The sequence below is a fragment of the Somniosus microcephalus genome, chromosome 7 (genome assembly GCF_052327205.1).
Source record: "Somniosus microcephalus isolate GS21.2 chromosome 7, FLI_Smic_1.0, whole genome shotgun sequence".
Taxonomy (NCBI): domain Eukaryota; kingdom Metazoa; phylum Chordata; class Chondrichthyes; order Squaliformes; family Somniosidae; genus Somniosus; species Somniosus microcephalus.
The window spans coordinates 6,881,499-6,908,184 of record NC_140993.1 but is presented as its reverse complement, the minus strand read 5'-3'; the positions used below and the strand labels follow the sequence as shown (position 1 = coordinate 6,908,184).

Genomic DNA, 26,686 nt, shown 5'->3' with positions numbered 1-26,686 from the left:
GGGAGTATTTATGGCCCTGGATGGGAGTATTTATGGCCCTGGATGGGAGTATTTATGGCACTGGATGGGAGTATTTATGGTCCTGGATGGGAGTATTTATGGCACTGGATGGGAGTATTTAAGGCACTGGATGGGAGTATTTATGGCACTGGATGGGAGTATTTATGGTCCTGGATGGGAGTATTTATGGTCCTGGATGGGAGTATTTATGGCACTGGATGGGAGTATTTAAGGCACTGGATGGGAGTATTTATGGCACTGGATGGGAGTATTTATGGCCCTGGATGGAGTATTTATGGCCCTGGATGGGAGTATTTATGAGATCCCGCAGTTTGGACAGACCGGGAACCGAGCTGTGACTTCCTAGCCTGCGAGGCTCAGTACTGCAGTGGGCTTACCCAACTCAAAATGCAGGCGGAGCTGGAAGTGTAGCATGAGCCCGCGCCGATCTAACTCTCCGTCCGTTGTCCTCATGCAGGCACCGTCCTCCTGGACTTGGACCAGAAGACTTTGCCAGGGATTGCACACCAAGTGGTCGAACAGATGATCATCTCTGACCAGATCAGAGATGAGGATCGAGCGAACGTGCTGCGGGCACTGCTCCTCAAACACAGGTACAACGAGGGAGCAAAGCACCTAATCTGCGGGGAACCAGGCGCCTAATCCGCGGGGAACCAGGCGCCTAATCCGTGGGAAACCAGGCGCCTAATCCGTGGGAAACCAGGCGCCTAATCCGCGGGGAACCAGCCGCCTAATCCGTGGGGAACCAGGCGTCTAATCCGCGGGGAACCAGGCGCCTAATCCACGGGGAACCAGACGCCTAATCCACGGGGAACCAGGCGTCTAATCCACGGGGAACCAGGCGCCTAATCCACGGGGAACCATGCGCCTAATCCGCGGGGAACCAGGCGCCTAATCCGCGGGGAACCAGGCGCCTAATCCGCGGGGAACCAGGCGCCTAATCCACGGGGAACCAGGCGCCTAATCCACGGGGAACCAGGCGCCTAATCCACGGGGAACCAGGCGCCTAATCCACGGGGAACCAGGCGCCTAATCCGCGGGGAACCAGGCGCCTAATCCACGGGGAACCAGGCGCCTAATCTGCAGGGAACCAGGCGCCTAATCCGCGGGGAACCAGGCGCCTAATCCGCAGGGAACCAGGCGCCTAATCCACGGGGAACCAGGCGCCTAATCTGCAGGGAACCAGGCGCCTAATCCGCGGGGAACCAGGCGCCTAATCTACAGGGAACCTGGCGCCTAATCCGCGGGGAACCAGGCGCCTAATCCGCGGGGAACCAGGCGCCTAATCCGCGGAGAACCAAGCGCCTAATCCACGGGGAACCAGACGCCTAATCCGCGGGGAACCAGGCGCCTAATCTACAGGGAACCTGGCGCCTAATCCGCGGGGAACCAGGCGCCTAATCCACGGGGAACCAGGCACCTCAGAGACACCAACATCCTTTCCTTCACATGTTTTCTAACAAAGAAATGTTTTAATGGTTTACAGATCAAAGCCTGCACTGATATAACGTGTTGAAACATTCCCAAAGTGTGTGGAGGAGAGTTGAGAGGGAAGTGTTAGGAGAAGGGATTGCACATAGGGTCCAAGAGGTGGGTTTGGAACAGCGTTGGTTAAAGGCACCACGACGGTCAGATTGCCTCCATCCAATTCGTGTTGCAATGTGGCCTCGCCCCTCCCTATCTCTGTAACCTCCTCCAGCCCTACACCCCTCGCCCCTCCCTATCTCTGTAACCTCCCCCAGCCCCACACCCCTCGCCCCTCCCTATCTCTGTAACCTCCGCCAGCCCTACACCCCTCGTCCCTCCCTATCTCTGTAACCTCCCCCAGCCCTACATCCCTCGGCCCTCCCTATCTCTGTAACCTCCTCCAGCCCTACACCCCTCGTCCCTCCCTATCTCTGTAATCTCCCCCAGCCCTACACCCCTCGGCCCTCCCTATCTCTGTAACCTCCCCCAGCCCTACACCCCTCGCCCCTCCCTATCTCTGTAACCTCCTCCAGCCCTACACCCCTCGGCCCTCCCTATCTCTGTAACCTCCCCCAGCCCTACACCCCTCGCCCCTCCCTATCTCTGTAACCTCCCCCAGCCCCACACCCCTCGCCCCTCCCTATCTCTGTAACCTCCTCCAGCCCTACACCCCTCGGCCCTCCCTATCTCTGTAACCTCCCCCAGCCCTACACCCCTCGCCCCTCCCTATCTCTGTAACCTCCTCCAGCCCTACACCCCTCGGCCCTCCCTATCTCTGTAACCTCCTCCAGCCCTACACCCCTCGTCCCTCCCTATCTCTGTAACCTCCCCCAGCCCTACACCCCTCGCCCCTCCCTATCTCTGTAACCTCCCCCAGCCCCACACCCCTCGCCCCTCCCTATCTCTGTAACCTCCCCCAGCCCCACACCCCTCGCCCCTCCCTATCTCTGTAACCTCCCCCAGCCCTACACCCCTCGCCCCTCCCTATCTCTGTAACCTCCCCTAGCCCCACACCCCTTGCCCCTCCCTATCTTTGTAACCTCCTCCAGCCCTACACCCCTCGCCCCTCCCTATCTCTGTAACCTCCCCCAGCCCCTCGCCCCTCCCTATCTCTGTAACCTCCCCCAGCCCCACACCCCTCGCCCCTCCCTATCTCTGTAACCTCCCCCAGCCCCTCGCCCCTCCCTATCTCTGTAACCTCCCCCAGCCCCACACCCCTTGCCCCTCCCTATCTCTGTAACCTCCCCCAGCCCCTCGTCCCTCCCTATCTCTGTAACCTCCTACACCCCTCGGCCCTCCCTATCTCTGTAACCCTCTGCACCCCTCACCCCTCCCTATCTCTGTAACCTCCCCCAGCCCTACACCCCTCGCCCCTCCCTATCTCTGTAACCTTCCCCAGCCCCACACCCCTCGCCCCTCCCTATCTCTGTAACCTTCCCCAGCCCCACACCCCTCGTCCCTCCCTATCTCTGTAACCTCCTACATCCCTCGGCCCTCCCTATCTCTGTAACCCTCTGCACCCCTCACCCCTCCCTATCTCTGCAACCTCCCCCAGCCCTACACCCCTCGCCCCTCCCTATCTCTGTAACCTTCCCCAGCCCCACACCCCTCGCCCCTCCCTATCTCTGTAACCTCCTCCAGCCCTACATGCCTCACCCCTCCCTATCTCTGTAACCCCCTGCACCCCTCGCTATCTCTGTAACCTTTGCACTCCCTCCAGGCCAGTATATCCTTCCTAAGGTGCGGTGCCCAGAACTACTCTCAATACTCCAGGTGTGGTCTAACCAGGGTTTTGTATAGATGCAGGACAACTTCTACCTCCTTGTATTTAGTCCTCTAGATATAAAGACCAGAATTCCATTAGCCTTTTTGATTATTTTCCATACCTGTTCATTACATTTTAATGATCTACCTGGACCCCCAACTCTCTTTAGACATCCACTGTTTTTAGCTTTTCACCATTTAGAAAGTATTCTGTTCTATCCTTTTTAGGTCCAAAGTGGATGACTTTACATTTTTTAAATATTCATTCATGGGATGTGGGCGTCGTTGGCAAGGCCGGCATTTATTGCCCATCCCTAGTTGCCCTTGAGAAGGTGGTGGTGAGCCGCCTTCTTGAACCGCTGCAGTCTATGTGGTGCGGGTGCTCCCACAGTGCTGTTAGGGAGGGAGTTCCAGGATTTTGACCCAGCGACGATGAAGGAACAGCGATATACTTCCAAGTCAGGATGGTGTATGACTTGGAGGGGAACTTGGAGGTGGTGGTGTTCCCATGCGCCTGCTGCCCTTGTCCTTCTAGGTGGAAGAGGTCGCGGGTTTGGGAGGTGCTGCCGAAGAAGCCTTGGCGAGTTGCTGCAGTGCATCTTGTAGATGGTACACACTGCAGCCACGGTGCGCCGGTGGTGGAGGGAGTGGATGTTTAAGGTGGTGGGTGGGGTGCCGATCGAGTGGGCTGCTTTGTCCTGGATGGTGTTGAGCTTCTTGAGTGTTGTTGGAGCTGCACTCATCCAGGCAAGTGGAGAGTGTTCCATCACACTCCTTAGTTGTGCCTTGTAGATGGTGGAAAGGCTTTGGGGAGGCAGAATACCCAGCCTCTGGCCTGCTCTTGTTGCCACAGTATTTATGGGGCTGGTCCAGTTAAGTTTCTGGTCAATGGTGACCCCCAGGATGTTGATGGTGGGGGATTCTATTAATTTAGAGACACTGGGTTCTGTGGTTCCACTCCTCCCTTTCAGTCAGACGTCTCCACCGATTCCTGCACTTACAAAATTCCTCCAGTCTGCTTGCGATTCACTCCGATTGCAATCTCCAAGCTCTGTGCTGTCCCTTACCTCTTTAGTCATCCATGGCTGCTTTTTTTGTTAAGTAGAGATCTTGCCCCTCAGGGGTATAAACTGGTTCTGTAGCACAAATTCTTTTTTAAACATCTCCCACTGATCTTCTGTCATTTTACCCAGATTTGCCCAGTTTACTGTGGGCAGTCTCTGTCTCATCCCATTGAAGTCGGCTTTACCCAAATCTAGAATCTTCGTAGCTGTTTCGCGTTTCTCCCTTTCAAACGCTACGTTGAACTCAATCATGTTATGATTGCTATTGGATAAATGTACACGCAGTTAGGCTGTTAACCAGATATGGCTCGTTACTCCTTACTAACCCTAATATGGCTTGGCCCCTCGTTGTTCTAGGACATATTGCTGCAGAAAACTATCCCGGACACTCAAGAAATTCACTACCTTTCTGGCAGGTGCTCATCTGATTATACCAATCTGTATGAAAGTTAAAATCCCCCATTAAAACCACTCTGCCTTTGCTATAGCTTGTCTGATCTCTGCATTTATACAATTTAGCATTTGTTACAATCTAGTTTTGGGGTAGTGCTGCACTGTCGGGGGGGCAGTACTGAGGGAGCGCTGCACTGTCGGAGGGGCAGTACTGAGGGAGCACTGCACTGTCGGGGGGGCAGTACTGAGGGAGCGCCGCACTGTCGGAGGGGCAGTACTGAGGGAGTGCTGCACTGTCGGAGGGGCAGTACTGAGGGAGTGCTGCACTGTCGGGGGGCAGTACTGAGGGAGTGCTGCACTGTCGGGGGGGCAGTACTGAGGGGAGTGCTGCACTGTCGGAGGGGCAGTACTGAGGGAGTGCTGCACTGTCGGAGGGGCAGTACTGAGGGAGCGCCGCACTGTCGGAGGGGCAGTACTGAGGGGAGCGCCGCACTGTCGGAGGGGCAGTACTGAGGGAGTGCTGCACTGTCGGAGGGGCAGTACTGAGGGGAGCGATGCACTGTCGGGGGGGGCAGTACTGAGGGAGTGCTGCACTGTCGGAGGGGCAGTACTGAGGGAGTGCTGCACTGTCGGAGGGGCAGTACTGAGGGGAGCGATGCACTGTCGAAGGGGCAGTACTGAGGGAGCGCTGCACTGTCGGAGGGGGCAGTACTGAGGGAGCGCCGCACTGTCGGAGGGGCAGTACTGAGGGAGCGGGCACTGTTGGAGGGGCAGTATTGAGGGAGCGCCGCACTGTCGGATGGGCAGTACTGAGGGAGAGCATCACTGTCGGAGGGGCAGTGCTGAGGGAGCACTGCACTGTCGGAGGGGCAGTACTGAGGGAGCACTGCACTGTCGGAGGGGCAGTACTGAGGGAGCGCCGCACTGTCGGAGGGGCAGTACTGAGGGAGCGGGCACTGTTGGAGGGGCAGTATTGAGGGAGCGCCGCACTGTCGGAGGGGCAGTACTGAGGGAGAGCATCACTGTCGGAGGGGCAGTACTGAGGGAGCACTGCACTGTCGGAGGGGCAGTACTGAGGGAGCGCCGCACTGTCGGAGGGGCAGTACTGAGGGAGCGCCACACTGTCAGAGGGGCAGTACTGAGGGAGCGCCGCGCTGTCGGAGGGGCAGTACTGAGGGAGCGCCGCGCTGTCGGAGGGGCAGTACTGAGGGAGCGCCGCACTGTCGGAGGGGCAGTACTGAGGGAGCGCCGCACTGTCGGAGGGGCAGTACTGAGGGAGCGCCGCACTGTCGGAGGGGCAGTACTGAGGGAGCGCCGCACTGTCGGAGGGGCAGTACTGAGGGAGCGCCGCACTGTCGGAGGGGCAGTACTGAGGGAGCGCCGCACTGTCGGAGGGGCAGTACTGAGGGAGCACCGCACTGTCGGAGGGGCAGTACTGAGGGAGCGCCGCACTGTCGGAGGGGCAGTACTGAGGGAGCGCCGCACTGTCGGAGGGGCAGTACTGAGGGAGCGCCGCACTGTCGGAGGTCCCTCTCAGATGAATGGAAAAGATCCCATGGCACTATTTAAAGGAGAGCAGTGGAGTTCTCTCGGTGTCCTGACCAACGTTTATCACTGAACCAACAACTAAAAGCCGATGATCTGGTCATTTATTTAAATACTGTTTGTGGGCTCTTGCTATGCGCTCATTGCTGCCGCAACACTGCCTACACTTCAAGTGTACTTCATTGGTTCATCCTCTTCAAAATTGCTGAGTGTCCCAGTGTTCAGGGTGGAGGGCAGACCCCAGTGTTCGGGGGGAGGCAGACCCCAGTGTTTGGGGGGGAGGGCAGACCCCAGTGTTCGGGGGAGGCAGACCCCAGTGTTCGGGGGGGGGCGGACCCCAGTGTTCGGGGGGAGGCAGACCCCAGTGTTCGGGGGGAGGCAGACCCCAGTGTTTGGGGGGGGGCGGACCCCAGTGTTCGGGGGGAGGCAGACCCCAGTGTTCGGGGGGAGGCAGACCCCAGTGTTCGGGGGGGGGCAGACCCCAGTGTTTGGGGGGGAGGGCAGACCCCAGTGTTCGGGGGGAAGCAGACCCCAGTGTTCGGGGGGGGGCGGACAGACCCCAGTGTTCGGGGGAGGCAGACCCCAGTGTTCGGGGGAGGCAGACCCCAGTGTTCGGGGGGAGGCAGACCCCAGTGTTCGGGGGGGAGGGCAGACCCCAGTGTTCGGGGGGAGGCAGACCCCAGTGTTCGGGGGGAGGCAGACCCCAGTGTTCGGGGGGAGGCAGACCCCAGTGTTCGGGGGGGGAGGGCAGACCCCAGTGTTCGGGGAGAGGCAGACCCCAGTGTTCGGGGGGAGGCAGACCCCAGTGTTCGGGGGGAGGCAGACCCCAGTGTTCGGGGGGAGGCAGACCCCAGTGTTCGGGGGAGGCAGACCCCAGTGTTCGGGGGGAGGCAGACCCCAGTGTTCGGGGGGAGGCAGACCCCAGTGTTCGGGGGGGAGGGCAGACCCCAGTGTTCGGGGGGAGGCAGACCCCAGTGTTCGGGGGGAGGCAGACCCCAGTGTTCGGGGGGAGGCAGACCCCAGTGTTCGGGGGGGGAGGGCAGACCCCAGTGTTCGGGGAGAGGCAGACCCCAGTGTTCGGGGGGAGGCAGACCCCAGTGTTCGGGGGGAGGCAGACCCCAGTGTTCGGGGGGGAGGCAGTCCCCAGTGTTCGGGGGGGAGGGCAGACCCCAGTGTTCGGGGGGAAGCAGACCCCAGTGTTCGGGGGGAGGCAGACCCCAGTGTTCGGGGGGGGAGGGCAGACCCCAGTGTTCGGGGAGAGGCAGACCCCAGTGTTCGGGGGGAGGCAGACCCCAGTGTTCGGGGGGAGGCAGACCCCAGTGTTCGGGGGGAGGCAGACCCCAGTGTTCGGGGGGAGGCAGTCCCCAGTGTTCGGGGGGAGGCAGTCCCCAGTGTTCGGGGGGAGGCAGACCCCAGTGTTCGGGGGGAGGCAGACCCCAGTGTTCGGGGGGGAGGGCAGACCCCAGTGTTCGGGGGGAAGCAGACCCCAGTGTTCGGGGGGAGGCAGACCCCAGTGTTCGGGGGGGGAGGGCAGACCCCAGTGTTCGGGGAGAGGCAGACCCCAGTGTTCGGGGGGAGGCAGACCCCAGTGTTCGGGGGGAGGCAGACCCCAGTGTTCGGGGGGAGGCAGACCCCAGTGTTCGGGGGGAGGCAGTCCCCAGTGTTCGGGGGGAGGCAGTCCCCAGTGTTCGGGGGGAGGCAGACCCCAGTGTTCGGTGGGAGGGCAGACCCAGTGTTGGGGGGGAGGCAGACCCCAGTGTTTGGGGGGAGGGAGGGCAGACCCCAGTGTTCGGGGGGAGGGCAGACCCCAGTGTTGGGGGGGAGGCAGACCCCAGTGTTTGGGGGGAGGGCAGACCCCAGTGTTGGGGGGGGAGGCAGTCCCCAGTGTTCAGGGGGAGGGCAGACCCCAGTGTTCGAGGAGAGGCAGACCCCAGTGTTCGGGGGGAGGCAGACCCCAGTGTTCGGGGGGAGGCAGACCCCAGTGTTCGGGGGGAGGCAGTCCCCAGTGTTCGGGGGGAGGCAGTCCCCAGTGTTCGGGGGGAGGGCAGACCCAGTGTTGGGGGGGAGGCAGTCCCCAGTGTTCGGGGGGAGGGCAGGCGCCTTGATTTTAAAAATTCTCATCCTTGTGTTCAAATCCCGCCATGGCCTTGCCCCTCCCTATCTCTGTAACCTCCTCCAGCCCTACAACCCTCCGAGATCTCTGCTCCCCTCCAATTCTGGCCTTTTGTCCATCCCCAATTTTCATCACACAACCATTTACGGCCGAGGCCCTGAGCTCTGGAATTCCCTCCCTAAACCTCTCCACCTTTCTCTCCTCCTTCAAGATAAAAATAAAGACTTGCATTTATATAGTGCCTTTCACAACCTCAGGACATCCCAAAGCACTTCACAGCCAGTGAAGTATTTTGAAGTGTCATCACTGTTGTAATGTTAGACGCTCCTTAAAACCTGCCTCTTTGACCAAGCTTTTGGTCACCTGGCCTTAATATCTCCTCATGTGGCTTGGTGTCAATTTTTGTCTGAAAATCGCTCCTGTGAAGCACCTTGGGATGTTTCAGTATGTTGCAGGTGCTATATAAATGTATGATGTTGTTGAGCGGAGAGTTGGGATACCCATCCAACTGCGACAGTGTGTCAATGCTGCACATGTGCAATGAATCGATGACAGAGGAACCCGCAAGCTGTGGAGTTCTGCTCTTGACCAGGTGATAGAGAGTAGACTGTCCTCCGAGAAAGGGCAGCAGGGTGGGGAGGCAGGGGTGAGAGGGGAGGCGGGGGTGAGAGGGGAGGCAGGGGTGAGAGGGGGAGGCGGGGGTGAGAGGGGAGGCGGGGTGAGAGGGGAGGCGAGGGTGAGAGGGGAGGCGGGGGTGAGAGGGGAGGCGGGGGTGAGAGGGGAGGCGGGGGTGAGAGGGGAGGCGGGGGTGAGAGGGGAGGCGGGGGTGAGAGGGGAGGCGCGGGTGAGAGGGGAGGCGGGGGTGAGAGGGGAAGCGGGGGTGAGAGGGGAGGCGGGGGTGAGAGGGGAGGCGGGGGTGAGAGGGGAGGCGGGGGTGAGAGGGGAGGCGAGGGTGAGAGGGGCGGCGGGGGTGAGAGGGGAGGCGAGGGTGAGAGGGGAGGCGGGGTGAGAGGGGAGGCGGGGTGAGAGGGGAGGCGGGGGTGAGAGGGGAGGCGGGGGTGAGAGGGGAAGCGGGGGTGAGAGGGGAGGCGGGTGGTGAGAGGGGAGGCGGGGGTGAGAGGGGAGGCGGGGGTGAGAGGGGAGGCGAGGGTGAGAGGGGCGGCGGGGGTGAGAGGGGAGGCGGGGGTGAGAGGGGAGGCGAGGGTGAGAGGGGCGGCGGGGGGTGAGAGGGGGAGGCGAGGGTGAGAGGGGAGGCGGGGTGAGAGGGGAGGCGGGGTGAGAGGGGAGGCGGGGGTGAGAGGGGAGGCGGGGGTGAGAGGGGAGGCGGGGGGTGAGAGGGGAGGCGAGGGTGAGAGGGGAGGCGGGGGGTGAGAGGGGAGGCGGGGGTGAGAGGGGAGGCGCGGGTGAGAGGGGAGGCGGGGTTGAGAGGGGAGGCGGGGGTGAGAGGGGAGGCGGGGGTGAGAGGGGGAGGCGGGGGGTGAGAGGGGAGGCGGGGGTGAGAGGGGAGGCGGGGGTGAGAGGGGAAGCGGGGGGTGAGAGGGGAGGCGGGGGTGAGAGGGGAGGCGGGGGTGAGGGGAGGCGGGGGGTGAGAGGGGAGGCGGGGGGTGAGAGGGGAGGCGGGGGTGAGAGGGGAGGCGGGGGTGAGAGGGGAGGCGGGGGTGAGAGGGGAGGCGGGGGTGAGAGGGGAGGCGGGGGTGAGAGGGGAGGCGGGGGTGAGAGGGGAGGCGGGGGGTGAGAGGGGAGGCGGGGGTGAGAGGGGAGGCGAGGGTGAGAGGGGATGAAAAGCCAAACTCTCCTCTTTCTTGATTTTAAAGCCACCCTAACAAAGACAAGGACTTCTCGTTTTCACGCAACCTCTCGACGGCGAGTCTGGGCTCGCTCATGCCCCACCATCACAGCCAGAACCACATCGCTCCGACCTCCGAACCCTCGGTCACCCAGCCACTGATGGGGGAGAATCCCGAAACCGAGACCAAAGTGATGGTGGACAGTGTTGAGGTCAGTCAGGGTTACAGGTGGTTCACGGGTTTAAACTTGTGATTACTGAGACCATAGAGACTTGGAGCAGCTCTGATATGGCCCACAGATACCAGCTGGTATAGCACTGAGCACAGCTTCAATTCGTGGTCTGTGCTGACTGCAACTATTTGGAGGTTGCTGTAAGATCATGTTAATCCTGTCCACTCCTGGAGTGTAACAGGTCCTTGGATGTACAGAAAATGTTTGCTCTCTCTATCCCCTGATAACTTTTCGATCCCTGACTGTAACTAGTCTCTCCCTCTACCTCTTACCCCCTCACTCAGTCACTCTGTCTCCCGCGCTCCCGGTCTCCCGCGCTCCCGGTCTCCCGCGCTCCCTGTCCCCCGCGCTCCCTGTCCCCCGCGCTCCCCGGTCCCCCGCGCTCCCCGGTCTCCCTCTTTCTGTCTCGGTCTCTCTCTGTCTCTCGCTCTCTCTGTCTCTCGCTCTCTTTGTCTCTCGCTCTGTCTCTCGCTCTCTCTCTCTCTTTGTCTCTGTTGCTCTCTCTCCCTGTCCCTGTTGCTCACTCTCTCTCTATTCGTCCACCTCTCTCTCTCTCGATAACTTGTCAGATTCTGCCTGTAACCAGGTTCTCCACCTCTTACAGAAAGAATGTCCACTGTCCGCAGAGATGACGAGATCGAGATCCAAGCATGAGCTCAAACTTCTGGAGAAAATCCCCTGCAACGCAGAGGCCACAGTCGTACTAGTAGGTAAGAAACACACGTACTTTCCCATTTCCATTTTTGACTGTCTCCCTTGTTCAGGCACTGACTGAACTGCTGAGTTCTGGTTTTTACATAGAAACATAGAAGATAGGAGCAGGAGTAGGCCATTCGGCCCTTCGAGCCTGCTCCGCCATTCAATGAGATCATGGCTGATCATCCAAATTCAGTACCCTGTCCCTGCCTTCTCCCCATATCCCTTGATCCCTTTAGCCTCAAGAAATATATCCAACTCTTGAATATATTTAATGAACTGGCCTCCACCGCCCTCTGTGGCAGAGAATTCCACAGGTTCACCACTCTCTGGGTGAAGAAATTCCTCTTCATTTCAGTGGGTTTTCTCCGGGTGCTCCGGTTTCCTCCCGCAGTCCAAAGATGTGCGGGTTAGGTTGATTGGCCATGACAAAAATTGGCCCTTAGTGCTAGGGGGGGATTAAATACGTGGGGTTACGGGGATAGGACTTGGGTGGGATGGCTGTCGGTGTAGGGACCGGGTGCTAGGGTTTGGATGATCAGCCATGATCTCGTTGAATGGCGGAGCAGGCTCGAAGGGCCGAATGGCCTACTTCTGCTCCTATCTTCTATGTTTCTATGTAAATGGCTTACCCCTTATCCTTAGACTATGACCCCTGGTTCTGGACTCCCCGGCCATCAGAAACATCCTTTCTGCATCTAGTCTGTCCAGACCTGACAGAATTTTATAGGTTTCGATGAGACCCCCTCTCAATCTTCTAAACTCCAGTGAGTATAAGCCCAATTGACACAATCTCTCCTCGTACGTCATTCCTGCCATCTCAGGTATCAGCCTGGTGAATCTTCGCTGCACTCCCTCCATGGCAAGAACGTCCTTCCTCAGGTAAGGTGACCAAAATTGCACACAATACTCAAGGTGCGGTCTCACCAAGGCCCTGTACAACTGCAGCAAGACATCCTTGTTCTTGTATTCGAACCCTCTTGCTACGAAGGCCAACATACCATTTGCCTTCTTAACCGCCTGCTGCACCTGCATGCTTACCTTTAGCGACTGGTGCACAAGAACACCCAGGTCTCTTTGCACTTCCCCTTCTCCCAATCTATTGCCGTTCAAATAATAATCTGCCTTCCTGTTTTTGCCACCAAAGTGGATAACCTCACATTTATCCACATTATAGTGCATTTGCCATGTTTCTGCCCAATCACCTAACCTGTCCAAATCGTACTGGAGTTTCACAACATCCTCCTCACAGCATACCCTCCCACCCAGCTTTGTGTCGTCTGCAAATTTGGAGATATTACATCCAATTCCCTCGTCCAGATCATTAATATATATTGTGAACAGCTGGGGTCCTAGGACCGATCCTCGCGGTACCCCACTAGTCACTGCCTGCCACTCGGAAAACGACCCATTTATTCCAACTCTTTGCTTTCTGTCCGCCAACCAGTTCTCTATCCAAGTCAAAACCTTGCCCCCAATCCCATGTGCCTTAATTTTGCACGCTAATCTCTTATGCGGGACCTTATCGAAAGCCTTCTGAAAGTCCAAATACACCACATCCACTGGTTCTCCCTTATCTATTTTACCAGTTACATCCTCAAAAAATTCCAGTAGATTAGTCAAGCATGATTTACCTTTTGTAAATCCATGTTGACTTTGTCCGATCCTGTCACTGCTTTCCAAGTGCTCTGCTATTACATCTTTTATAATGGACTCTAGCATTTTCCCCACTACCGATGTCAGGCTTACCGGTCTATAATTCCCCGCTTTTTCTCTGCCACCTTTTTTGAATAGTGGGGTAACATTAGCTACCCTCCAATCCATGGGTACTGTTCCAGAGTCTATCGAGTTCTGGAAGATGACCAGCAATGCATCTACTATTTCTAGGGCCACTTCCTTAAGTACCCTGGGATGTAGATTATCAGGCCCTGGGGATTTATCGGCCTTCAGTCCCATCAATTTTCCTAACACCATTTCCCTACAAATACTGATTTCTTTCAGTTCCACCCTTTCATCAGACCCTATGTTCCGCGGTATTTCTGGGAGGTTATTTGTGTCCTCCTTTGTGAAGACAGAACCAAAATATGTATTTAGTTGATCTGCCATTTCTTTGCTCCCCATTATAAATTCCCCCGATTCTGACTGCAAGGGACCTACGCATGACTTCACCAATCCTTTTCTCTTTACATATCTATAAAAGCTTTTACAGTCAGTTTTTATGTTCCCTGCAAGCTTACTCTCATATTCTATTTTCCCTTTCTTAATTAATCCCTTTGTCCTCCTTTGTTGAATCCTAAACTGCTCCCAATCCTCAGGATTATTGCTTTTTCTGGCCAATTTGTATGTCCTCTCCTTGGATCTTATGCTATCCCTAATTTCCCTTGTTAGCCACGGTTGAGTCACCTTTTTTGTTTTATTTTTATGCCAAACTGGGATGAACAACTTCTGTAGTTCATCCATTCGGTCTTTGAATGTTTGCCATTGCCTATCCACCGTCAACCCTTTGAGCGCCATTCCCCAATCAATCCTACCCAACTTGCTCCTCAGACCATCGTAGTTTCCTTTATTTAAATTGAGGACCCTAGTTTCTGAGTCAACTACTTCATTCTCCATCTTTATGAAGAATTCGATCATATTATGATCGCTCCAACCCAAGGGGCCTCGTACAACAAGATTGCTAATTAATCCTTTCTCGTTACATAATACCCAGTCTAAGATGGCCTGATCTCTGGTTGGTTCCTCGACATATTGGTCCAGGAAACCATCCTGTAAACACTCCAGGAATTCCTCCTCCACAGTATTGTTACTAATTTGGTTGGCCCAATCTATATGTAGATTAAAGTCACCCATGATGACTGCTGTGCCCTTATTGCACGCTTCTTTAATTTCCCTTTTAATGCCATCCCCAACCTCCGCCTTACTGTTTGGAGGTCTATATACCACTCCCACTAATGTTTTTTTCCCCTTAGTATTTCTCAATTCTACCCATACAGATTCCACCTCATCAGAGCTAATATCCTTCATTACAATTGTGTTAATCCCTTCTTTAACCAGTAATGCTACCCCTCCTCCCTTTCCTTTTTGCCTATCTTTCCTGAATATCGATACCCCTGGATGTTGAGTTCCCAGTCTTGGCCGTCCTTGAGCCACGTTTCCGTAATCCCAACCAAATCATATTCGTTTACCTCTATTTGCGCCGCCAATTCGTCCACCTTATTACAAATGCTCCTCGCATTAAGACACAAAGCCTTCAGGTTTGTTTTTTTAACGCTCTTAGACCTATTCGAATTATTATTTACTGTGGCCACGTTTGATTTAAACCGTTGATTTCTCTGACTGCCACTTTTGTTTTTCTCCGTCCTATCTTTTGCTTTTATCCTTGTTTCCCTTTGCTCTGTCTCCCTGCTCAGGTTCCCAACCCCCTTCCATTTTAATTTAAACCCTCCCCCACAGCACTAGCAAACACTCCCCCTAGGACATTGGTTCCAGCCCTGCCCAGGTGCAGACCGTCCGGTTTGAACCGGTCCCACCTCCCCCAGAACCGGTTCCAATGTCCCAGGAACTTGAATCCCTCCCCCTGGCACCATTCCTCTCGCCACGTATTCATCTGAAGTATCCTTCTATTTCTACTCTGACTAGCACGTGGCACTGGTAGCAATCCTGAGATTACTACCTTTGAGGTCCTGTTTTTTAATTTACCTCCTAACTCCCTATATTCCGCTTTTAGGACCTCATCCCATTTTTTACCTATATCGTTGGTACCTATATGCACCACGACAACTGGCTGTTCACCCTCCCCTTCCAAGATGTTCTGCAGCCGCTCGGAGACATCCTTGACCCTTGCACCAGGGAGGCAACACACCATCCTGGAGTCTCGTTTGCAGCCGCAGAAACGCCTATCTATTCCCCTTAAAATTGAATCCCCTATTACTATAGCTCTACCACTCTTTTTCCTCCCATTCTGTGCAGCAGAGCCACCCCTGGTGCCAGGAAGTTGGCTGCTGCTGCCTTCCTCTGATAAGCCATCCCCCCCAACAGTACTCAAAGTGGTATATCTGTTGGAGAGGGGGATGGCCACAGGGGACCCCTGCACTACCTGCCTGCGCCTAGTACTCTGCCTGTTGGTCACCCGTTCCCTTTCTTCCTGTCCAACTTCTACCTGTGGTGTGTCCAACTCCGTAAACGTGCTATTCACGATGTCCCGAGCATCGTGAGCGCTCCAGTATGCATCCAATCGCAGCTCCAGTGCCGCAATGCGGTCTGTCAGTAGCTGCAGCTGGGTGCACTTCCTGCACATGTAGTTGTCAGGGACACAGGAAGTGTCCCTGAGTTCCCACATCTCGCAGGAGGAGCAGATCACGGGGCCGGGCTGTCCTGCCATGACTTACCCTTTAATTAATTGAGTTGAAATTAAATCAATCAATCCCACGAATTACACTACAGTTAAATAGTTTACCAACAGTCCCCGCTACACCAGAGAGACCTTAGAAACTATAAAACAGAGTTAAAGTTTAAAAAAGAGAGAAATACTCACCAACCAATCACTTACCTGCTTCCTGCTGACGTCACACTTGGATTACTTTTTACCTCTCTTCCGGAACCTGGATTGGTCGGGCCTCTGGTGCTCCCTCGCAGGTCTGCTGCCTCTCCGGTCTCGGGGCTCTGGGCCTCGCTGCCTCGGGCTGCTGTTTAAGTAGCTCCGCCGCCTCTGGTGCTCCCTCGCAGGTCCGCTGCCTCTCCGGTCTCGGGGCTCTGGGCCTCACTGCTTCGGGCTGCTGTTTAAGTAGCTCCGCCGCCTCTGGTGCTCCCTCGCAGGTCCGCTGCCTCTCCGCTCTCGGGGCTCTGGGCCTCGCTGCCTCGGGCCGCTGTTTAAGTAGCTCCGCCGCTTCTGGTGATCCCTCGCAGGTCCGCTGCCTCTCCGGTCTCGGGGCTCTGGGCCTCGCTGCCTCGGGCTGCTGTTTAAGTAGCTCTGCCACCTCTGGTGCTCCCTCGCAGGTCCGCTGCCTCTCCGGTCTTGGGGCTCTGGGCCTCGCTGCCTCGGGCTGCTGTTTAAGTAGCTCCGCCGCCTCTGGTGCTCCCTCGCAGGTCCGCTGCCTCTCCGGTCTCGGGGCTCTGGGCCTCGCTGCCTCGGGCCGCTGTTTAAGTAGCTCCGCCGCCTCTGGTGATCCCTCGCAGGTCCGCTGCCTCTCCGGTCTCGGGGCTCTGGGCCTCGCTGCCTCGGGCTGCTGTTTAAGTAGCTCCGCCGCCTCTGGTGATCCCTCGCAGGTCCGCTGCCTCTCCGGTCTAATAATCGTCCCTTGTTTTACCCCTTGGTCTGAAGCCACTCGGACCCGCCACCGACCACAACCCTGGCCATCAGCACATGCCATCTGCATCTCCTCTCAGGAAAGGCTTTCAAAGCTCCAGATCTGGCAATATCCGCAAAATGCACTGGGTTAAAGCACAGCCCGAAATGGACCGGACGCATTTATATAAAAGCGTTCACATCCTTTAACCTACCCGAGTGTTTGATGGGACAGTGTAGAGGGAGCTTTACTCTGTATCTAACCCGTGCTGTACCTGCCCTGGGAGTGTTTGATGGGACAGTGTAGAGGGAGCTTTACTCTGTATCTAACCCGTGCTGTACCTGCCCTGGGAGTGTTTGATGGGACAGTGTACAGGGAGCTTTACTCTGTATCTAACCCGCGCTGTACCTGCCCTGGGAGTGTTTGATGGGACAGTGTAGAGGGAGCTTTACTCTGTATCTAACCCGTACTGTACCTGCCCTGGGAGTGTTTGATGGGACAGTGTAGAGGGAGCTTTACTCTGTATCTAACCTGTGCTGTACCTGCCCTGGGAGTGTTTGATGGGACAGTGTAGAGGGAGATTTACTCTGTATCTAACCTGTGCTGTACCTGCCCTGGGAGTGTTTGATGGGACAGTGTAGAGGGAGCTTTACTCTGTATCTAACCCGTGCTGTATCTGCCCTGGGAGTGTTTGATGGGACAGTGTAGAGGGAGCTTTACTCTCTATCTAACCCGTGCTGTACCTGTCCTGGGAGTGTTTGATGGGACAGTGTAGAGGGAGCTTTACTCTGTATCTAACCCGTACTGTACCTGCCCTGGGAGTGTTTGATGGGACAGTGTAGAGGGAGCTTTACTCTGTATCTAACCCGTGCTGTACCTGCTCTGGGAGTGCTTGATGGGACAGTGTAGAGGGAGCTTTACTCTCTATCTAACCCGTGCTGTACCTGTCCTGGGAGTGTTTGATGGGAAAGTGTAGAGGGAGCTTTACTCTGTATCTAACCCATGCTGTACCTGCTCTGGGAGTGTTTGATGGGACAATGTAGAGGGAGCTTTACTCTGTATCTAACCCGTGCTGTACCTGCCCTGGGAGTGTTTGATGGGACAGTGTAGAGGGAGCTTTACTCTGTATCTAACCCGTGCTGTACCTGTCCTGGGAGTGTTTGATGGGACAGTGTAGAGGGAGCTTTACTCTGTATCTAACCCGTGCTGTACCTGCCCTGGGAGTGTTTGATGGGACAGTGTAGAGGGAGCTTTACTCTCTATCTAACCCGTGCTGTACCTGTCCTGGGAGTGTTTGATGGGACAGTGTAGAGGGAGCTTTACTCTGTATCTAACCCGTGCTGTACCTGCCCTGGGAGTGTTTGATGGGACAGTGTAGAGGGAGCTTTACTCTCTATCTAACCCGTGCTGTACCTGTCCTGGGAGTGTTTGATGGGACAGTGTAGAGGGAGCTTTACTCTGTATCTAACCCGTACTGTACCTGCCCTGGGAGTGTTTGATGGGACAGTGTAGAGGGAGCTTTACTCTGTATCTAACCCGTGCTGTACCTGCCCTGTCATGTTGGCCTTTATTGCAAGGGGGTTGGAGTATAAGAGTAAGGAAGTCTTGCTCCAATTGTACAGGGCCTTGGTGAGACCACACCTGGAGTACTGTGCACAGTTTTGGTCTCCTTATCTAAGGAAGGATATACTTGCCTTGGAGGCGGTGCAACGAAGGTTCACTAGATTGATTCCTGGGATGAGAGGGCTGTCCTATGATGAGAGATTGTGTAGAATGGGCCGATACTCTCTGGAGTTCAGACGAATGAGAGGTGATCTCATTGAAACATGTAAGATTCTGAGGGGGATTGACAGGGTACATAGATACATAGATACATAGAAGATAGGAGCAGGAGTAGGCCATTCGGCCCTTCGTGCCTGCTCCGCCATTCGATGAGATCATGGCTGATCCTTTAATTCAGTATCCCGTCCCCGCCTTCTCTCCGTAACCCTTAACCCCTTTTGCCCGTAGAAATATATCTAATTCCCTCTTAAATATATTTAATGAGCTGGCGTACACTGCCCTCTGTGGCAATGAGTTCCACAGGTTCACCACTCTCTGAGTGAAGAAATTCCCCCTCATCTCTGTCCTAAATGGTTTAGCCCTTATCCTTAAATTATGTCCTCTAGTTCTGTTCTCACCCGCCAAGGGAAACATTCCTTCTGCATCCAGTCTGTCTAGACCTGTCAGAATTTTATACACTTCTGATGCTGATCGATTGTTTCCCCCTGGCTGGAGAGTCTAGAACTAGGGGGCATAGTCTCAGGATAAGGGGTCGGCCATTTAAAACTGAGATGAGGAGGAATTTCTTCGCTCAGAGGGTTTTGGAATTCTCCACCACAAAAGGCTGTGGATACTGAATCGTTGAGTGTATTCAAGGCTGAGATAGATTTTCGGACGCTAGAGGAATCAAGGGATATGGGGATAGTGCAGGAAAGTGGAGTTGAGGTTGAAGATCAGCCATGATCTTATTGAATGGCGGAGCAGGCTCGAGGGGCCGAATGGCCGACTCCTGCTCCTATTTCCTATGATTTTGTGTTTAATGCTCCAGTCCTCTGGCACCGCTCCCATATCCAAGGAGGATTGAAAGATTGTGGTCAGAGCATCTGCTTTCTCCACCCTAGCTTCCCCCAGCAATGTATCCCATCAGACTGGGTGACTTGTTAACTTTGAGTGTTGCCAAACTATTTAGCACCTCCTTTCTATCTATTTTTATCCTATCCAATATCTCTACTCCCACTCCTCTACTGCAGCATTAACTTAATCCTCTTCATTTATGAAGACAGATGCAAAATACTCATTCAGTACCTCAGTCATGCCCTCTGCCTCCATAAGATTTCCATTTCTGTCCCTAATCAGCTCCACCATTCCATTAACTATCCTTCCACTTTTTATATGTTTATCAAAGATTTTTGGGTTCCCTTTTATGTTACCAGCTAATCTGTTCTCATACTCTCTCTTTGCCCTTCTTGTATTCTTTTTCAGTTTCCCCCCTACACTCTGTATTCTGCCTGGTTTTCTACCGTATTGCCTGACATTCGTCATAAACTTCCTCTTTCTGTTTTATTTTAACCTCTATTTCCTTTGTCATCCAGGGAGCGCTAGCTTTGGATGCCCCACCTTTCCTCCTAATGAGAATATGCTTGGTTTGTACCTGAACTATCTCCTTTACTCTGTATCTAACCCATGCTGTACCTGCCCTGGGAATGTTTGATGGGACAGTGTAGAGGGAGATTTACTCTGTATCTAACCCCGTGCTGTACCTGCCCTGGGAATGTTTGATGGGACAGTGTAGAGGGAGCTTTACTCTGTCTCTAACCCATGCTGTACCTGCCCTGGGAGTGTTTGATGGGACAGTGTAGAGGGAGCTTTACTCTGTCTCTAACCCATGCTGCACCTGCCCTGGGAGTGTTTGATGGGACAGTGTAGAGGGAGCTGTACTCTGTATCTAACCCGTGCTGTACCTGCCCTGGGAGTGTTTGATGGGACAGTGTAGAGGGAGCTTTACTCTGTATCTAACCCGTGCTGTACCTGCCCTGGGAGTGTTTGATGGGACAGTGTAGAGGGAGCTTTATTCTGTATCTAACCCGTGCTGTACCTGCCCTGGGAGTGTTTGATGGGACAGTGTAGCGGGAGCTTTACTCTGTATCTAACCCGTGCTGTACCTGCCCTGGGAGTGTTTGATGGAACAGTGTAGAGGGAGCTTTACTCTGTATCTAACCCGTGCTGTACCTGCCCTGGGAGTGTTTGATGAGACAGTGTAGAGGGAGCTTTACTCTGTATCTAACCCGTGCTATACCTGCCCTGGGAGTGTTTGATAGGACAGTGTAGAGGGAGCTTTACTCTGTATCTAACCCATGCTGTACCTGCCCTGGGAGTGTTTGATGGGACAGTGTAGAGGGAGCTTTACTCTGTATCTAACCCGTGCTGTGCCTGCACTGGGAGTGTTTGATGGGACAGTGTAGAGGGAGCTTTACTCTGTATCTAACCCGTGCTGTGCCTGCACTGGGAGTGTTTGATGGGACAGTGTAGAGGGAGCTTTACTCTGTAACTAACCCGTGCTGTACCTGCCCTGGGAGTGTTTGATGGGACAGTGTAGAGGGAGCTTTACTCTGTATCTAACCCGTGCTGTACCTGCTCTGGGAGTGTTTGATGGGACAGTGTAGAGGGAGCTTTACTCTGTACCTAACCCGTGCTGCACCTGCCCTGGGAGTGTTTGATGGGACAATGTAGAGGGAGCTTTACTCTGTATCTAACGTGTTGCTCTTGCACGTGTTGCTTTCCTTAACCGTGAGGCTCATTGTGACGGTGAGATTGTCTCGTTTTGTTTCCCTTCAGGGTGCGTCGAGTTCCTGGACCATCCGACCATGGCCTATGTACGCCTGCAGACGGCGGTGGAGCTGGAGTCGGTGCTGGAGGTTCCTGTCCCGGTCCGGTTCCTCTTCATCCTGCTGGGGCCGAGCACGAGCAACATGGACTACCATGAAATTGGGCGTTCCATCTCCACCCTGATGTCGGACAAGGTGAGGGTTTGAAACAGTCATGGGAAAGGCCGTTCACCCCGTCTTAATTCATCAATCCAGAAAGATGCAGAAGTCCCCCCATTGCTGCATCCAACTGTTGCTTAAATGGTTCCTGGGACATAGAGGTACTAGAGAAGGTGCAAATCAGATTTACATGGATGTTACCAGAACTGAGAGGAAAAATTAAACAGGCTGGGGCTCTTTTCTCTAGAAAAGAGAAGGCTGAGGGGTGATGTAATAGAGGTCTTTAAAATTATGAAGGGGTTCGAAAGGGTAGACGTAGAGAAGATGTTTCCACTTGTGGGGGAGACCAGAACTAGGGGCCATCAATATAAGACAGTCACTAATAAATTCAATAGGGAATTCAGGAGAAACTTCGTCCCCCAGACAGTGGTGAGAATGGAACTCGCTACCACAGGGAGTGGTTGAGTTGAATAGTGTGGATGCTTTTAAGGGGAAGCTAGATGAACACATGAGGGAGAAAGGAATGGAAAGGATATGCTGATAGGGTGAGATGAAGAGGGGTGAGAGGAGGCTCGTGTGGAGCATAAACACCGGCACGGACCAGTCAGGCTAAATGGCCTGTTTCTATGCTGTAAATTCGATGAGTTTATGCCACACATTGATCACTCTGTGTCGAAGAACATTGTGGTGACACTGGTAAGCTCGCATTTATTACCCATCTCTAGTTGTCTAGAGGGCGTTAGGAGTCTAATGGCTACTAATGTCCTTTCGGGAAGGAAATCTGCCATCCTAACCCGGTCTGGCCTATATGTGACTCCAGACCCATAGGTTGACTCTTAACTGCCCTCTGAAATGGCCTAGCAAGCCACTCAGTTGTAACAAACCGCTATGAAAAACAATAATAAGAATAAAACTGGACAGAGCACCTGGCATCGACCTAGGCACCGGATTCTGGTCCTGGACTAACAACCCAGGGGTTGCGAGTTCAAATTCCACCAGGACAAGCTGTGAAATTCAATTCAATTCCTGAAAAAATGGCCATGAAAGTAGCCGGTTTGTTGTAAAAACCCAACTGTGTCACTAATGTCCTTGAGGGAAGGGAACCTGCCGCCCATACCCAGTCTGGACCTACATGTGACTCCAGTTCCACTGTACGGTTGACTTTTTTATTCATTCCTGGGATGTGGGCGTCTCTGGCAAGGCCAGCATTCATTGCCCGTCCCTAATTGCACTTGAGAAGGTGTTGTCGACAGTGTTATCAAGCGGCACTTACTCACCAATAACCTGCTCACTGATGCTCAGTTTGGGTTCCGCCAAGACCACTCGGCTCATGACCTCATTACAGTCTTGGTCCAAACATGGACAAAGGAGCTGAATTCCAGAGCTGAGGTGAGAGTGACTGCCCTCAACATCAAGTCAGCATTTGACCAAGTGTGGCATCTGGGAGCCCTGGTAAAATTGAAGTCAATGGGAATCGGAGGGGGGGGGAAACGCTTCACTGGCTGGAGTCATACCTAGGAAAAAGGAAGATGGTTGTGGTTGTTGGACGCCAATCATCTCAGTCCCAGGACATCGCTGCAGGAATTCCTCAGGGCAGTGTCTTAGACCCTACCTGGCTTTATACCTGTCGTCTTCTCACTCTCTCTTTCTCTCACTCTCCCTCTCTCTCACTCTCTCTGTCCCCCTCTTTCTCTGTCCCCCTCTTTCTCTGTCCCCCTCTTTCTCTGTCCCTCTCTCGCTCACTTCCCCCTCTCGCTCACTCCCCTTCTTCTCTGTTCCCCTCTCTCTCGATCTCCCTCTCTCTCTCTCGGTCTCCCCCTCTCTCTCTCTCGGTCTCCCTCTCTCTCTCTCTCGGTCTCTCTCTCGGTCGCCCTCCCTCTCTCTCTCTCTCTGTCCCTCGCTCTCTCTCTCTCTGTCTCTCTCTGTCCCCCCTCTCCCTCTCTCTCCCTCTCTCTCCCTCTCTCTCCCCCTCTCTCTCCCTCGCCTCTCTCTCCCTCGTCTCTCTCTCCCTCACTCTCCCCTTCTCTCTCTCCCTCCCCCTCTCTCTACCCCCTCTCTCCCCCCCTCTCTCTCACTCACTCCCCCTCCCCCTCTCTCCCCAATATCAGTAATTAATATAAGTAGAGAAAAAGCACTAGAGAAACTAATGGGACTAAAAGCTGACAAATCTCCTGGACCTGACAGCCTACATCCTAGGGTTCTAAAAGAGGTGCAGGCAGAGATAGTGGGTGCATTGGTTGTGATCTTCAAAATTCCCTAGATTCTAGAACACTCCCAGTGGATTGGAAGGTAGCAAATGTAACCCCGCTATTCAAGAAAGGAGGGAGAGAAAAAACAGGGAACTACAGGCCAGTTAGCCTGACATCAGTTGTCGGGAAAATGCTGGAATACAATATTAAGAAAGTGATAACAAGGCACTTAGAAAATCATAACATGATTAGGCAGAGTCAACATGGTTTTTTTATGAAAGGGAAATCGTGTTTAACAAATTTATGAGGGTTTTTTGAGGATTTAACTAGCAGGGTAGATAAAGGGGAACCAGTGGATGTAGTATATTTAGATTTCCAAAAGGCATTCGATAAGGGGCCATAAAAGGTTGTTACGCATGATAAGGGCTCATGGGGTTGGGGGTAATATAGTAGCATGGTTGGAGGATTGGTTAATGGACAGAAAACAGAGAGTAGAGATAAACGGGCCATTGTCCGGTTGGCAGGCTGTAACTAGTGGGGTGCCGCAAGGATCAGTGCTGGGGCCTCAGCTATTCACAATCTATATCAATGACCTAGATGAAGGGACCGAGTGTATCCAAGTTTGCTGATGATACAAAGCTAGGTGGGAAAGTAAGCTGTGAGGAGGACACAAAGAGCCTGCAAAGGAATGTAGACAGGTTCAGTGAGTGGGCAATAAGGTGGCAGATGGTAGGAAGAATAGAATATTTTTTAAATGGTGAGAAACTATTAAGTGTTGGTGTTCAGGGAGATTTGGGTGTCCTTGTACAGGAGACACAGAGAGTTAGCATACAGGTACAGCAAGCAATTAGGAAGGCAAATGATATGTTAGCCTTTATTGCAGGGGGTTGAAGTACAAGAGTAAGGAAGTCCTGCTCCAATTGTACAGGGCTTTGGTGAGACCACACCTGGAGTACTGGGCACAGTTTTGGTTCCTTATCTGAGAAAGGACATACAAGCCTTGGAGGCGGTGCAACGAAGGTTCACTAGATTGAGTCCTGGGATGAGAGGGCTGTCCTATGAGGAGAGATTGAGTAGCTTGGGCCGATACTCTCTGGAGTTTAGAAGAGAGGTGATCTCATTGAAACATATAAGATTCTGAAGGGGTTGACAGGGTAGATGCTGAGAGGTTGTTTCCCCTGGTTGGAGTGTCTAGAACTAGGGGTCATAGTCTCAGGATAAGGGGTCGGCCATTTAAGACTAAGATGAGGAATTTCTTCACTCAGAGGGTTGTGAACCTTTGGAATTCTCGACCCCAGAGGGCTGTGAATGCTGAGTCTTTGAGTATATTCAAGGCTGAGATCGATAGATTTTTGGACTCTAGGGGAATCAAGGGATATGGGGATTGGCCGGGAAAGTGGAGTTGAGGTTGATGTTCAGCCATGACCTTATTGAATGGCGGAGCAGGATTGAGGGGCCGTATGGCCGACTCCTGCTCCTAATTCTTATGTTCTAATGTTCTTAATCGCTATTTGTTTCTGCGAGCCTCACTCTGCTCTTGTCTGACAGAATTTCCACCGAGCTGCTTACCAGGCCGATGATCGGAACGATTTGCTGGGTGCAATCAACGAGTTCCTAGACAGCAGTATAGTGATCCCTCCCTCCGACGTCCCTGGGGAGGAGCTGCTGCTATCCGTCGCTCAGTTCCAGCGCAAGATGCTGAGGAAGAGGCAGGCAAAAGAGGACAAGGTGCTGGCCAAGGAGATCAAGAGTCAGGAGGAGAGAGGTAGGCAAGCGACTGATGAAATCCATCAGCTAGACCACTGAGTGAAACTGCCGGGGGGTCCGTATCATTCGATTTTCTCATCAACTTTCCCCCTGCTAGTGATTGAGACACTGACTCCTGTGGGATCCTGGTCCTGTAAGTACTTCACTGGGGTCTCCCTACACTGACCCTTCACTACTCCACCACCTTCCGACTCTCCTGCCGCCATCCCAGACTTGACTCCCTCTTGGATAAGCCCACAGCTTCCCTCTGTGCCTCTCTCGGCATTCTCCAAAGAACCAGTCGCTGACTCCTTACGAGCAGGAACCCCAACTGCCCGCCCTCTTCTCTCGCCGACCTTCCGGACCACTTCGCCCACTGCGTCCTATTCACCCATCCCACCTCTGACCCCATGGACCCTGCCGACGGATCGGCTATCACCGCCCCTCGCCGCATCTCCCTCCAGAATGTCCGTTCACTTGTAAACAAGGCCCTTGCCATCTGTGAGCTTGCACTGAATGCTCCTGGAGAGTGCCTGTGTAGATATTGGGGGAGGACGGGGTCCTGTGATGCCTTCCATGGAGGAATAGCCTGCCTCCGCTCACTGTCTTGGCTCGCTCCTGGAGCGGCCAATTGAGCAAGGTACCCGAGGCTGGGCTGTCGAACCATACCCCAGCGAGAGGCGGGCGGAGGTGGCGAGAGGGTGAGGAGGTTTGAATGGGGAACTGCCATCGTGTTCTGCTTTGAATTGAATTTTCCAAACTCCGACTTTCGTGACTTTGCCTCTCGTTCCTCGCAGCTCTCCTGAAGCCAAAGAAGCTGGCCGAGGACGACCCACTGAGACGGACGGGGAAGCCTTTCGGTGGGGTGATCCGGGACGCACGCCGGAGGTACCCAAAGTACCTGAGTGACTTTAAGGATGGCCTGAACGCACAGTGTATGGCTGGCATCATCTTCATTTACTTTGCTGCTCTCTCCCCAGCCATCACGTTTGGGGGGTTACTCGGTAAGAGACCTCCTCACTGGTCACCTGTAGCTGCAACAGATTGGAGGCATTGGAAGAAAGCAGAAGTTTCATTTCTATCGTGCCTTTCTCAGAGCGGCTGCAGAACATCTTGGAAGGGGAGGGTGAACAGCCAGTTGTCGTGGTACATATAGGCACCAACGATATAGGTAAAAAGCGGGATGAGGTCCTAAAAGCGGAATATAGGGAGTTAGGAGGTAAATTAAAGAATAGGACCTCAAAGGTAGTAATCTCAGGATTGCTACCAGTGCCACGTGCTAGTCAGAGTAGAAATAGAAGGATATTTCAGATGAATACGTGGCTAGAGGAATGGTGCAACGGGGAGGGATTCAAGTTCCTGGGACATTGGAACCGGTTCTGGGGGAGGTGGGACCAGTTCAAACCAGACGGTTTGCACCTGGGCAGGGCTGGAACCGATGTCCTAGGGGGAGTGTTTGCTAGTGCTCTGGGGGAGGGTTTAAACTAAAATGGCAGGGGGTTGGGAACCTGAGCAGGGAGACAGAGCAAAGGGAAACAAGGATAAAAGCAAAAGATAGGACGGAGAAAAACAAAAGTGGCAGTCAGAGAAATCAACAGTTTAATCAAACGTGGCCACAGTAAATAATAATTCTAATAGGTCTAAGAGCGTTAAAAAAACAAGCCTGAAGGCTTTGTGTCTTAATGCGAGGAGCATTCATAATAAGGTGGATGAATTGGCTGCGCAAATAGAAGTAAACGAATATGATTTGGTTGGGATTACGGAAACGTGGCTCAAGGATGGCCAAGGCTGGGAACTCAACATCCAGGGGTATTCGATATTCAGGAAAGATAGGCAAAAAGGAAAGGGAGGTGGGGTA

At 54.1% G+C, this 26,686-nt stretch overlaps 1 protein-coding gene across 6 annotated transcripts in view; it reads left to right on the top strand.

The window, feature by feature from the left end:
* Nucleotides 1-26,686, top strand: part of LOC147114478 (anion exchange protein 2-like) — a 410,117-nt gene that overhangs the window by 338,960 nt on the left and 44,471 nt on the right. For 5 of the 6 annotated variants that reach the window (XM_085992177.1, XM_085992179.1, XM_085992180.1 and 2 more), the window contains 7 exons: nucleotides 479-614; nucleotides 10,182-10,365; nucleotides 10,991-11,096; nucleotides 19,502-19,552; nucleotides 20,745-20,929; nucleotides 24,631-24,847; nucleotides 25,626-25,832. In XM_085992177.1, the coding sequence (XP_085848303.1) occupies nucleotides 479-614; nucleotides 10,182-10,365; nucleotides 10,991-11,096; nucleotides 19,502-19,552; nucleotides 20,745-20,929; nucleotides 24,631-24,847; nucleotides 25,626-25,832 (1,086 nt within the window). The remainder of the gene's footprint in view (nucleotides 1-478; nucleotides 615-10,181; nucleotides 10,366-10,990; nucleotides 11,097-19,501; nucleotides 19,553-20,744; nucleotides 20,930-24,630; nucleotides 24,848-25,625; nucleotides 25,833-26,686) is intronic. The other variant, XM_085992182.1, reaches the window with a different exon arrangement.